This window comes from Poecilia formosa, unplaced genomic scaffold (genome assembly GCF_000485575.1).
Source record: "Poecilia formosa unplaced genomic scaffold, Poecilia_formosa-5.1.2 Scaffold0, whole genome shotgun sequence".
Classification (NCBI taxonomy): Eukaryota; Metazoa; Chordata; class Actinopteri; order Cyprinodontiformes; family Poeciliidae; genus Poecilia; species Poecilia formosa.
The window spans coordinates 7,155,498-7,168,944 of NW_006799939.1; the positions used below are offsets into that span (position 1 = coordinate 7,155,498).

The following is a 13,447-nucleotide window of genomic DNA, read 5'->3' on the forward strand; positions in this document are numbered from 1 at the left end:
CATGGCCACCTTAGTTTCCAGACTTGGATGGATACAAAACCTGTAGGAAGGCGAAGAGAAAACAAAAAAGCACCAAGCACAGCACGCACTGGTGCGTGAGAGAATTGGACTACAAATAACGCAGATAATACAAGTATCGCGTTGTCTTGTTTACCACTCCGGATGCTGCCACCTACTGGTGGCCAACCAGTCTAAGTTCACAATGACATTTTTAAAACTTACACTACTGGTGTAATGATATTTCTGCTTTCATTCTTAACTAACTCAGTTTCGGTCCTCCAAATGGGAAAACTTCTCTCTGCCGTGAAGCCTGCATGGGAAGAAAATTCTAATTCAAAATTCAATTCAAAAATACTTTATTGATCCAAAAGGAAAATTAAATGTTGTTGTAGCTCATTCATTCAGATTGTTCAACAAGTTATTGTAGATGGTTGATTGCTGTTGGCAGGAATCTTTTGTAGCGATCTGTATTACAGCAAATTTGAAGAAGTCTCTGACTGATGATACTATGTTTTTTCAAGACGGTCTCATGAAGATGGCCAGAGACACCCATAATTTTCTTCATTTTATGAAGAATCCTCCATTGTTTCTGTTTTCTCTCTTCTGATTGGCCCAGCGTTGTAGTCTTGTCTCAGTTATGCTGGAGAATCATCACATAATAAGACACACATTCCTTAATCTCTGCCTAAAAAAATGATGATTGAAAGAGACTTTCTGATCAAGTCATCATCATGTCCTCATCTTTTCCATAATATGTTACAACCAGTCGATCAGCAGATGGAGCAGGTCTTCTTCTTTAATTGTTGGTCAACTCAACTTTGGATTTCTGTCTCTACGTAGTGCTATATATCCATTAAGTATAAAATCAAACTATGGTTTTAACCAGGTTTCTTGAACACAGATTGTATTTGGTTTAACATGCTGTCTTTCAGTAAAATATTGAAAACTTTTTTGCCATTAGCAATTAAGCTTCTTGCATTCCACTGTAATATGGACAAAACCATCAAACTTGGAGGAATGTTTTGCCTTATTGTATAACGGACAAACCCAATCACCTTTTCAGGTAATCTATCCTGACTTACTAGGACTTTTAACTCCCTCTCTTATAACAAACAAGCATTTCACTTTAATCACCTGAGCCCCTTTCACATTACCTTGAATCTCTTCCTCAGTCAGATCAGTTGATACTCCAGATATTACACCCATTATCATTCCTCTCTCTTGCCATATTTGTGGCTTGATTGTTTTTTCCCCAATAATGTCTTGCATCTTGTTAGTCCCTGCACCTGGTCTCTATCTCTGCATAACACCATTAGATTACCATCTCTTAACGTTTTGTCTGCTTTCACCTCTCCTACTGTTTTATATATTGCCTCATTTATTTTTAAAGGATTCAAAGCACATGGGTTCTGAAATCTAAGAATCACTTTAATCTCATTTCTTTTATTTTCCTCTCTTCTTTCTTCATCTGATTCAATTCCTTTCCTTTTTTTGTTTACTCGATTCAACGTTTGCCAGTCGCCTGCCTTTGTACTTCTTTTACAATAATCACTATTAAATTTAATTTTCCCCATTAGGTGAATGTTTTAAGTTTACATGTAATTTTCAAATGTGTTCAATGTGAGATTCTGCTGCTATTGCAGTTCTTCACGCCAACAAATCTCATTTATACTCTCCAAGACTCGCGTGCTCCTACTTGCCCCTAAACTCTGTAAAAGTACGCCTTTTCGTTACTATTTCCGGTTCGTCCTCTTTCTAAAATATCTAACTTGACCATTGTTTCTTTCAGTGACGCAATTATGATGCGACGATGTCCCACAATGCAACGCGAGCAGACCAAGCCACTTCTTCACGATCAACACATGTTGGCTAATCTTTTTTTGCGCTAACATTAGGATATTATTATTAAACATTCTTTCGTATTGGCGTTGCTCTTGGTTCTGAAACCAAATGAAGGTCAAGGTCCTTTCAAGAAACCCGGATGATTATGTTCGGGAAACTAAACACGATATTCAGCGAGGTAAGCGTGTGACTGTTAGCTTCCAGAGGCTAAAGATTAGCGTAAACATCAACTTTTGTGCTTCTCTTGCTGCGACAGTATCAGCATTAGGAGCTTTGTATTGAACAGTAGTAGTTAAGTACGGCTAAGAGAAATAATTTTAAAGTATTTTATGTTAAACTCTAAACATTTAACCTCATTAGTTTTTCACTACTTGTCTCGTTGTCTCTCCAGACTTCTGTGTGTTTTATTGGCATTTTATACCAATAACCAACACGGAACCAACACAAAGCTAGAATCGAGCTGTTGAGTAGAAGGAAAAGTATATACGGGTTTTAAAAAAGTACAAAACATATGACGTTCATTTCTTTTAGCTTTCTTTTGCTCCGAATCAAATAAAAATAAGTCGCTTAATTAGCAGGACTAATTAAACGATTTGATTCAGGTGTGTTAGACCAGTGGCACATTAAAAAAAATGCAGGACAGCATTCCTCGAGGAATGGAGAGAATTTAGTCTATTCAGTTTGACTAACCTTGAAATGTATATAAAAAAATCCCTAAATGTCCAAATGTGATAGAGACATACCTTTAATTGCAGTAAATAGTGTTTCTACTAAGCAGTGACACAAATGCATGGTTCTTGTTTTATATTTGCTGAAAAGCATGTATCTATCTTTTTTCTCCATTATTAGCGTAGCTCATAGGATACCAATAAAAAACTTAATGTCATTTTTTAGTTAAAATTTTTTTAAATAGTTTTATTCTGCTCTCCTTGTGTGTTTAACGCAATTCAGCAGTAAGCTTAACTCCACTGGAATGAACACTTGAATCAGGATACAGGTTCTTTGCTCTGCTTTATTCCGGTGACCCAAGCACTCGTACAACATGGAGTAAACTGTAACATAAATAAAGCAGCTGCATTTACTATGAGTACAAAAGAGTTGAAACAAAATACACATTCTTAACAAATAAGACACTAAATAAAATCTACTCTTAAATATTAAATGAAAACTTACAGATGGTGATGTCCAGATTGATTGCAACCACCTCCTCACTTGTGACTGAGTTAAAAACAAAACATAACCTAAAGAAACGGTTGACTTCCTGTCCTAGACCTACCATGACCTTCAAAATAAAAGCCTTATTACTCTTAAAATTAAAGGGCTTAACAAGTTAGTTTAAAGGTTGTGAATTCTTCTGCGAAGCAACTTGCAGTACCGACCTTTGACTGCTGTCCCCGTGTCAGTCCCCAGGAACTACGACCCCTCCCTTCATCCGTTCGAGGTGAGCAGAGAATACACTCGGGCTCTGAACGCCACCAAGTTGGAGCGCGTGTTTGCCAAGCCTTTTCTGGCCTCCCTGGATGGACACAGAGACGGGGTGAACTGTCTGGCCAAGCACCCCCGGAGTCTCTCCACGCTGCTCTCTGGCTCCTGCGATGGCGAGGTAAGCCGTCCTTTGAGCTAACCGCTAACGGGTTTTACTACGAAGCCCTTGAAAGTCGAGGAGCTTCATGCGCTCTGTTTTGTTGTCGTTGTTGTTTTCTTTTATAAATATATAAATGTTGTGTTTGTAGGTCAAAGTGTGGAATCTTACCAAACATGAGTGCGTCCGCACTCTCCAAGCGCATGAAGGGTTTGTCCGGGGAATGGTTGTCAGACATTGTGGTACTTCCTTCTTTACGGTAAGCGGTCTACTTCATCATCTTCACATTTTTCCATTCAGCTTGTTTGTTTGTAATCACACAGACACCTATGAGCAGCATAACAACTAGGGGTGCACCTGGGCCTGTCACAATAAACAGTAAATCAATTAATCGCATGATAAATTGAAATCAGCTCAATAATTTCCATTTGCATCGATTTATCGTTTATCTTTTTTTTTCTCTCTCTCTTCCCACCAAAAACTGGATGACTAAAGTTTTCAGTCTGACACATTGGTCTCAACTAGCCTCCCTTTTTTTTTTTTTTTTTAAAATGATAATTTTGTTTGCAGAGACTTCATGATTAATTTATTTATTGTTTCGGTCCCTTTATTTATGTTGGACTTTTAAAATGCCTTTCAGTGTTAAATACTCATTAGAATTTTAAAGTTTAATGATCTTTGAGAATGTGTTCTTGCATTCTTGGGCTATTACCATAATAATACTTGAAAATTGTTTCAAAACAACTATAATATCGTTTATAAAAGATTCTACAGCAATTTATCATCCAGCAAAATCTGTTACCTTTTGAGGCTTAGTTACACCGATAAATTGGCCCCAATCAACTGTTACTAACAGTCACTTTGTTGCTATATTTAGCTTCTATTTTTTTCCCAGACAAAAAAAAATCGGTATCTGCCAAAATTGAAATTAACAAATGAGTCTTTTTCAAAGATGGATGATCGGCCAGAAAACTGCAATCGGTGCTCCGCTTAATTACAACCTATCCTCGATTCTAACAGATCGGAGACGACAAAACCATAAAACATTGGAAAATGGAAGCGCCGGGCTACGGAGAGGAGGAGGAGCCTCTTAACACCATCCTTGGCAAGGTAATGCCTTTTTGATTTTATTCATCAGGACTAATTTTTTTTTGCATTACGATTTTCTTGCTTAAAGAGATGCATCCCTCTTTAGGCTGTGTTCACAGGACTGGACCATCACCAGAAGAACGCTGTGTTTGCAACATGTGGCCACCAGGTGGACATCTGGGACGAGCAGAGGAGCACCCCCATCCGCTCCTTCACCTGGGGCGTCGACAGCTTCAGCTCCGTCCGTTTTAACCCTGTGGAGGTGAGACATAGTACACAATATTCTGGAACCGCACCTGTTTTATATGAAACCTGCTGATTTCAGCCAATTGGATCATTTTCCTCTCCAGACAGAACTCCTTGGAAGCTGTGCCTCTGACAGAAGTATAGTTTTATATGACATGAGGGAATCAACGCCTCTTAAAAAGGTGGGTCTTTATTCTTCTTTCTTCTCTTTCTTCTTTCAAGTTCATATTAAAATTTTTTGCTTGTCCTTCAGGTGATCATGACAATGAGGACCAACACGATCAGCTGGAACCCAATGGAAGCTTACTACTTCACTTGTGCAAATGAAGACTACAAGTGAGTCTAAGAGGGAATTGCATTTTGTTTGTTCTTTCAACAGCTTCTGGTTTGTGTAATTATTAAAAAGGTGTCATAAGACAAATAGTGAATTTAAAAGGATGCAGATCCTTTTAAATAATTGTCTACCTATAATTTGAGATAAAACATCCGATTCAATAGAAAAGTAGATGAATCTGTTGAGAAAGATGCAGCAATTTTTCAGGTTGGTACTGGTTGTGCTGAAAAGTTGTCAAAAATGTGGTTAACATGGTTAACAATCGTCACTCCACTGTTGCTAACTTAGCAACTTTTTTGCTATATTTATTGACTTTTCTGCCTCTCTCCTGGAGACAGTGACTTAGTTCTCTGCCACACTTTACACGGTCTTGTGCTGCGGTCACCAATGCAGATTTGCAAACATGAGTGAAAAGATGAGCGAGGTTTAAAAAACACTGTGCTGAATAAAACCAGTATAGTATGTACTTACTGCAATGATGAATTACCCTTACAGCTAACATTTCTGAATTATGTTTGAAACAAAATTTCTTCTTTACTTGGAAAACTGAGATGTCTGGTTTGAGACAGTGAAAGATTTTAGGACAGTGTGAATTTTTACATTTCAAGCTTACAAAGTTGAGCATGGTGATTAATCTGATTACATTTTTAAATAGATTGCCAGCTCTAGTCATCACATAAGTAGTTCAAATTTAGCTTGCACATCCTGGTTTGTGCCAAAGACGCAGATGCTAACGTTAGATTTGCTTCCTGTCGTCTCACTAGCCTGTACACATACGACATGAGGCATCTGGAGAATCCCGTCAAAGTGCACATTGACCACGTCTCCGCCGTGCTGGATGTTGACTACTCTCCCACCGGACGGGAGTTTGTCTCCGCCAGTTTTGACAAGACCATCCGCATCTTCCCCAAAGACTCGGCAAACAGCAGGTCGGTAACTGGTTCTCGTCGCGTTGGCCGCTTTTAAGCCCGGTCTGTCTGTCTTTTAGAAGCTTACGGTGCAATATGTCTCTGGGCGTGTTTGCAGAGAAGTCTACCACACCAAGCGCATGCAGCACGTCATCTGCGTGAAGTGGTCGGCGGACAACAAGTACGTCCTGAGCGGCTCGGACGAAATGAACATCCGGCTGTGGAAAGCGAACGCGGCAGAGAAGCTGGGAGTGGTAAGTTTATTTATTTATTTTATTTTATTTTATTTTTTTGCTTAGTTTTGTGTTGGCACGCATCCCGGGCCATTACTAATGGTGATGTCTACATGCTGATCAGCAGCTGCATTTTCCTCAGCTGTCTTAATATCTTGTATCTCCGTCAGGTTTTATTACTCAAGCTAGTTTTATGAATTGGCTGCATTCTTTTTGGCCCTGGGCCGCACTGTAACAGTGAGCCACTCTGCCAGCAGCTACACTACGGGGGGACGACCGCTGCCAAATGCACTGATGGATGCTGACTTAGGGTACAATCACTCTCAATAAGTGCTATATTCCTGTTGGCACAGTGTCTCCAGATGAAAGGACAGCCTGAAAAGAAAAGCTCAATTTGGAAACATTTGATATCAATTGGATTCTGTCAATAATATCTGCTGTTGTGTTAATATTGCGTCCTCGACTGTCGCATGGGGCTTGTTGAGACTTCCCATGAAGTGCTCAGTTGCCTCAAACAGCAGTTCACTGCCACATTATTAAGATGATCTCCAGCAGCCATCTTTCACTCCTAATCAGATTCGCTCCTGCTTATTCTCTTAATGCAGCTCGCTGGTGGAGGCGGGCTGCTTTTGGCACTTGTTTTACTGTCACTGTGCACGGCGAGATTTACTCGCAGGCTCTGCACTTAGATAGATCAGACAAGCACTGCTCCTATCAGCACTTTGAAATCGGCCAATCACTTAAACGGAGGCCACTTTGAACGTAACGAAGCATTAACGGCAAAGTTCTACTGAGAGCGTCTTTAATTATCAAGAAACGCCGAGATGCTGAGTCAAAGCTTAGTCGGGGGTCTGAAGGCATTACTCTGGACGAACGGAGACTCTCCTGACTGCTCCGAATCACTTTTTAGAAGTTTCCCCGACATGTTGGAACTTTTGGACTCGAGGTTAAATTTATATATTTAGTCATGTTCTTTTTACTCTTAGTTGTACAAGAACTGGTGTGGTAACTTATTTTGGGCAATCATTTTGGAATATTATTTAGTGAAACACTTCCACAGAACATTCTCTGACCTGAAACTTTTTTTAACATTTTTTTTTCAATAAATGCTAAAGTGTGGCAATTTTAGGAGGCAGAGTTGCAGTCCAGTAGCGACCTCGGTTCGTGACAGGTGCTGTGCCTCATTTAGCCACTGAAACCATGCTACTGTTTGGTCGTTTATTTGTGGAAATGGAAGAAGAATTCTTTTTCTTGTATATGAAGAAATGCAGGAAAACTTTATGGGGGTAAATTATAAATAACCCTACCAGTATGAACCTGAACCAACAGCTGGACGTCCAGAATTGAGAGAAAACTCATCAGATTTGGATTCCAATGATCAGGACCATCATGGGCGCCGAGGAGCGTAACCACTGAATTTCAGAAAATGTTACAAATACATGAGCGTTTTTTTTTTCCTTTCAATCTTCAGTGTTTTAAAATAATGATTAAAGTGAAGTTTTGACCGTTTTAGGAGAATGTCTTTATGAGCCCACGATTCTATAGACTTGTTGAACTTCCTGAATCCCTCTCCACCTTAACTGAACTTCTGCTTGACGCTGTTAATGATCCAGAAGACTGTCAATAATCTCAAGTACCTCCTCTTCTAGCAGTTTTCCTGATCCTGATTGGACTTAGTTTAGTGCAACAGGATCAGCTTGTACCAAGTGTTCCCCCTCAAATTGAATCCCAGACAAATCGTTGCTTCTAATTAGAATAAAAGCCTCGGGGGAGAGCAGTCAGGCCAGTCGGTGGCTTTTACGAGCCAAACAGAGGTGGGCATGTTGTCGAGCTGGTGGTTTCACGTTTTTAACAGACATTGATTTGTTTTTAAATGAGTTTTCCATTCCACTGAAGTTATTTCAACTGTACGGATCAGCATTTTACGATCAAGTGAGTTGAACTTTGTTAATGTAAAATTGATTTGACTTGGAACGACACAAGTATATCAGTTTCAGCTGAGCTCGTTTTAAACGCTTTGCTTGAAGCTCTACATTGTTTTATCCTTGTTTCATACAGGAAGATTATTGGTGGTGCACCGCCTCCAACCTCAGTTTATCCTGTTAATCTTTAGTTTCTGTGTGAATGTCCAACCACATGGTTTACCATTCACAAAATAAAACTATGTTTGCACAGGCTGCTGTGAGGTTTTTGAGGTTGTAGTTTGTTTTTTCTAGAAAAACAAAGCATTAGATTTTAAGCATTAGATGGCTTTAAGCTTTAGATCGCCTATTCTAGATTTATACTAAATACTACTGCTGATATTTAAAGCTAATAGTTTTTTTTGACATATCTGTATTTCAGACCCTGAACTACTTGTTTGAGGTTTTAGTTCTTCACACACATTGTTTCCACCATTCAAGTGTTTTAATCAGGGCTTTCTTATAGTGATGAGAAAATTTTGACAAAATATGAAAATACTGACCCACTGAGAATTGGTTGTGAAAACCAGGGAGTATTAACAGACATTTCAGTCATTTTTGATGAACTAATTGGGCTCATGTATATTTGTGTGCTCCCTCTCCCTGTTTTCTGACCCAGCTGTCTCCCAGAGAGAAGCAGGCCATTCACTACAGCCAGAAGCTGAAGGAGAAGTTCCAGCACCACCCACAGATCAAGCGCATTGCTCGCCACCGACACCTGCCAAAGGTCATCTACCACCAGAAAAATGAGCTGAAGGTCATGAAGGAGGCCCGCCGTCGAAAGTGAGTATCCAGTTTCTTTTTCTTCTATTTTTTACAAGCAGCACAGGGAAGAAACGATGGGAATCCCCCACTGCCTTCGTTTAAGGGAGAGGTAGCGATTTGGGCCAGTGCCAGGGTGAAGGTGTGACCTACGCAGTTTCACCCAGCCTGATGGAAAATTTCACAGATGGGACCGGGCCGCTCTGACGTAGCCGCGACAGGCACTACATACTCATTTATAGCTCGGATGGTGGATCAATTGTCCCAGTTTGCCCTTCCCTCCTGTGAATCACAGCTTATTCTCTGATTTGCATCACTGCTTTAATATATCAGACATAAGACTTTGCAAATTAGTTTATTTCATTCATTTACAGTTTAAAGTGAACATGCCACATGTTGACAAGTTTTGAATGAAAAAAAAAAGTCGTATATAGTCTACCTCTCCTCTCATACATCAGTTTGCTATGGCATAAGCAACCAAACGTCAATCAACCATCCATATAGACACATATTTAAACAAAACAGACAGTGTGTGTATTTAAAGGTAGTAATGACAAAGAAAAAAAAAACATCTTTTATCTTTGTACCTTGATAGAATATTATATAATTTTTTTATTTTCTCAAAAGTAAAAATTGATCTTACTCTCTTTTGGTTTCTTTTCAGATTCATTCCATAAACAGAAATACACCGTCCCATATGTTTACTTCTGATTTATTTATTAATTAATCTCTGATCCTCTCAATTTATAAATGCTATCTCAGTTTATTAATCTTTTTTTTTTTTTTTTTTTTTTTTTAAAAACGTTCTGGCAACATACTGTTATGCATAAAATATTTTAGATCTGCACTTTTATGCATTAGTTTTCGAAAGCACCAGCGTGTGACGCAACCGTTAGTCCAACAGTCACATATTCAATCTGTTCCTCCTCTTTGTTTGCTTTCCTCTCCCTCCTTCCATCCCTTTATCTCTCTCTCTCTCTCCTTTCGCCTGTTCCTGATTCGTTTCACCAGCAGTTTCAGTAATTCATGACTCCTCTGTTGTTTTTCAGGGAGAGGAACGTCCGTAAGCACAGCAAACCAGGAAGTGTGCCTGTGGTGTCTGAGAAGGAGAAACATGTTGTCAGTGTGGTGAAATAGATCCGGCTCGCGAGGCTGAAGGACTTCCTGTTTAGTGGAGACACCAAGGACTCGTACATGGAATCTAAAACTGCGAGGATTCACATGTGGAAGGAAAACAAGCGCCAGTGGCTGTACTGTAGATGCACAACATGAGTCAGTCAGGTTGTTGTTACAGGCTCCATGGTACATGAGGTCCTCACTTTGGAGCCATGGAAAATAAAAGACTTCAGTGGAGTTGTTTATATTGGAAATCAAAGAAATAATAAAGTTTGTTTAAATAAATCTGGTTCAAAGATTCTCTTATGGCCCTTCATCACTCTTTAGTTTCTACAGTTTGATTCCATATTTAAATGTCCTAGATGTTGTCAGTGAAATCTTATCACATTAAAATGTAATAATTGAGTTTTGTTGCTTTTCTTTGATGTTTGGTACACATGTGACTGTGTTTACGTTCGATTCTAAATCAGACTTAAAGTCCTTGTGTTTAAGTCAATCAGATAAATTCATATTTTCACATGAACTTGAATTGATACATGAATGTATCTGCATTGGCTAAATATTAGATGATACCTGAAGGTTTCACCTAAAAAAGTAGACTTTAAAAAAAAAGAATATTAGCTTAAATAATAAAAATTTAAGTGGAGGTTCATCAGAAGTGGTGAAATTGTAAAAAAAAAAAGTTCAGCTGAATTCATTCAATTTGCAGCAATTTGTGATAACTGACAAAGATGTTGCCTTGTGCAATTCTGCTCGATTAAAATCTTGCTTCTTAGCTCAGTCTGGACTTTCTCCTATTCACTCGGATTCCCTCCAGTAGAATTTCTACCTGGCCAATCAGTGAAAAGAAGTTGTGAACAGTGCCGTCGGTCGATTTTGTGCGCCGTTTTAGAATTGTAGTCTATATTTTTAGCAATGGTAGCGGAGGAAGTGAATGAAGCCGTTCAGTCCGTGTCGATCAAGCTTCCAAATTACTGAATCAACATCAACAGCCACCTTGATCGGCTTGGCACTTCTCTCTCCTCAGTGGGAAATGGTTGTTTACAGCGCAGGCAACTTCATAGCGTCAAACTGGTGTATTAGATACGGCATGGACAAACTTTAGCAAATGGATAAAATTTTTAACTTTGACAGACTCCACACCTCCAATTGTATCTCAGTAGCCGGAGGTCCAGACCCTGTGTACGATGCAAAGCATAGAACAGGCGTCTGATTTTTTTTTTTTTTTAGCAGGCTAGTGTTGCACAAGCCTAAGCAGAAATGTAGGCATAAGAGCCTACATTTCTGTAGGCTCTTATGCCTATTTCTTTCTGATAATTTACCCTGTTGTGCTCCCATACATAGGCATGTTGTTGTCTGGTTTATGGGTAGCACTTGGTGGTAGCATTATTAATTTGAGTGTGTGCAGGTGAATGGGGAGGACCTGGATTTGTGGGGTGAGAAATTTTCTGTTGACTATTTGACGTCATTGCATGATGATGTGACCAACAAACAACCAACTACGTAAGTGTTTGTCAAACCTGTGAAATGGAACACTAAAGTTCACAGTAAGGTTTGATGCATCTTAAATGTTATTCACCACAATATAATTGAATTTAAATTATTATTTTTTTGTTTATTGCAAAGTGCCTTGAGATAATGTATTGTGAATTGGTGCTACATAAATAAACTGAACTGAATTGAATGTTGGATCTTCTACTTAGGATTGTGTTACTATCTTTGCAGGACTTCTTTTACATTGGCAGCACCACGTCAGAGGACAAAAGTTTCAACGGGAGCAGCAGTCAGAAGATGTGTTTCCCTTGCAGATGTACACAAAACATGGTCAGTATTCTGCTAATGTTGGAAAAAAAACAACAACAATTTTGTGTTTGTATTGTTTCCACTAAATAAACACAATAAAGAAATTACACGTTAATATCTGTTAACGCGACAAGTCATTAAAAAAAATATTCCGCCATCATCCTCCAACTGCTTCCTGTCGTTTTCTTCTTCGCAGTTTACGCCAGTGACAAAATCAGGTTGTTGATCATGTGACTAATGAAAAAAGTGTAGTTTCGGTCATTTGGACAAGAAACTCTCCACATCTTCACTGCGTTATGAATCAGCGGTCAATTCTCTGAATGTGTGTGAGTAAAAAGAGGCCAATAAAGTGAGATCAGCTCCGAAGACGGTAGAGATGGGAACAGATCACAGTGAGTCAGGAACCGAGGTGTTAAAGTCATTGGCGCTTTTCAATCAGGCCTGAAAACATTTCTGTTTACTGCAGCAAAACCATTATGACGTGTTTATCACTGAATTTCTCTAATGCTTTATTTTTGGTTTCATTTTTTTAGCTGTTAAATTTTGTTTCATGTTCTTTCTTTCCTTTCATTAATTTCGTGTTTTTGATGCATTAGGTGTTTTTAACGTGTCTAACTTCTGTTTCATAATTTTTCTGTAATTCACTCAGTAATTACTCAGTACATATAAATGGTATTTTACAAATGGACTCGTCTTGCCTGATGGAAGCAGATTTTTCGGCTCCTGCCGATTTGGGGCGCCAAGAGCTCGGTACAAATCTGTAAGTTGACAGACAGTTCGAGGAAAATCTTCATAATATTTTTTTAAATTTAAAATCAGTAAATGCTTAATTGAATAATTTCTGCTATTAGCACTGAAGCTGTGTCTGCGTGTGTTCACATTTCATGCACACTGTAACTGTTTATAGGAATGAGCCAATATCCCCCCTGATCATCTCTCAAAATAGAACAAATAGATTTAGTTCTATTCTTGACATGAATCAAAATTAAAACCTAAGGCTGTTTTCAAATCAGAAGCACAACAATATATACATTGATACACCTTTTTAAGATGTATTAAAAATCAGATAAGTGTCAGAGACATGAGCTTTAGTGCAAAAAGGAAATTAATAGACTTCATTTTCATGTATTATAGTTGAAATGAGTCAAAATTGGACTTGACTGGTGAAATACAGGAAAAACAGTAATTTGAATCATCCAGGAAAAGCCTGATGGTTAAATATCTACTACTCCTCCCAACGGTTGCTATGCCTACATCTTTAAACTTGCACCTGGAAGCGGGCATCCAAATAAAACTCTACCCAAAGCCTCATTAAACTCCGGGTCGGCCCTGTCAATTCTATCATCAAAAACTTTGCAGTTTTTCAAAGACTGAAACATTTGAATCAGCTAACACAACCCAAAAACAATTTCCCAGCTGACTTTTTTTTTTTATATTAAAAAGTTGTTCAAACATTATCCAACCATCTTGTTTTCATGGTGTATTGGAAAAAAAAAAAAAAACAACAATAAAAAACAGCTGCCCTTCCATTTGAAATCCCTTTAAGTGTTATTTCTTTTCACGCAACGTCA

The 13,447-nt window shown here is 38.6% G+C and overlaps 1 protein-coding gene across 1 annotated transcript; it reads left to right on the forward strand.

Annotated features, from left to right (window-relative positions):
• Positions 1–1,798: 1,798 nt before the first annotated feature.
• On the forward strand, positions 1,799–10,363 carry dcaf13 (ddb1 and cul4 associated factor 13). Its single transcript, XM_007568795.2, has 11 exons — positions 1,799–2,020; positions 3,246–3,445; positions 3,576–3,683; positions 4,445–4,534; positions 4,620–4,775; positions 4,864–4,941; positions 5,013–5,095; positions 5,858–6,022; positions 6,120–6,255; positions 8,815–8,978; positions 10,007–10,363. The coding sequence occupies exons 1-11, from the start codon at positions 1,951–1,953 to the stop codon at positions 10,092–10,094; spliced, it is 1,338 nt and encodes a 445-aa protein (XP_007568857.1). The 5' UTR covers positions 1,799–1,950; the 3' UTR covers positions 10,095–10,363.
• Positions 10,364–13,447: the final 3,084 nt, after the last annotated feature.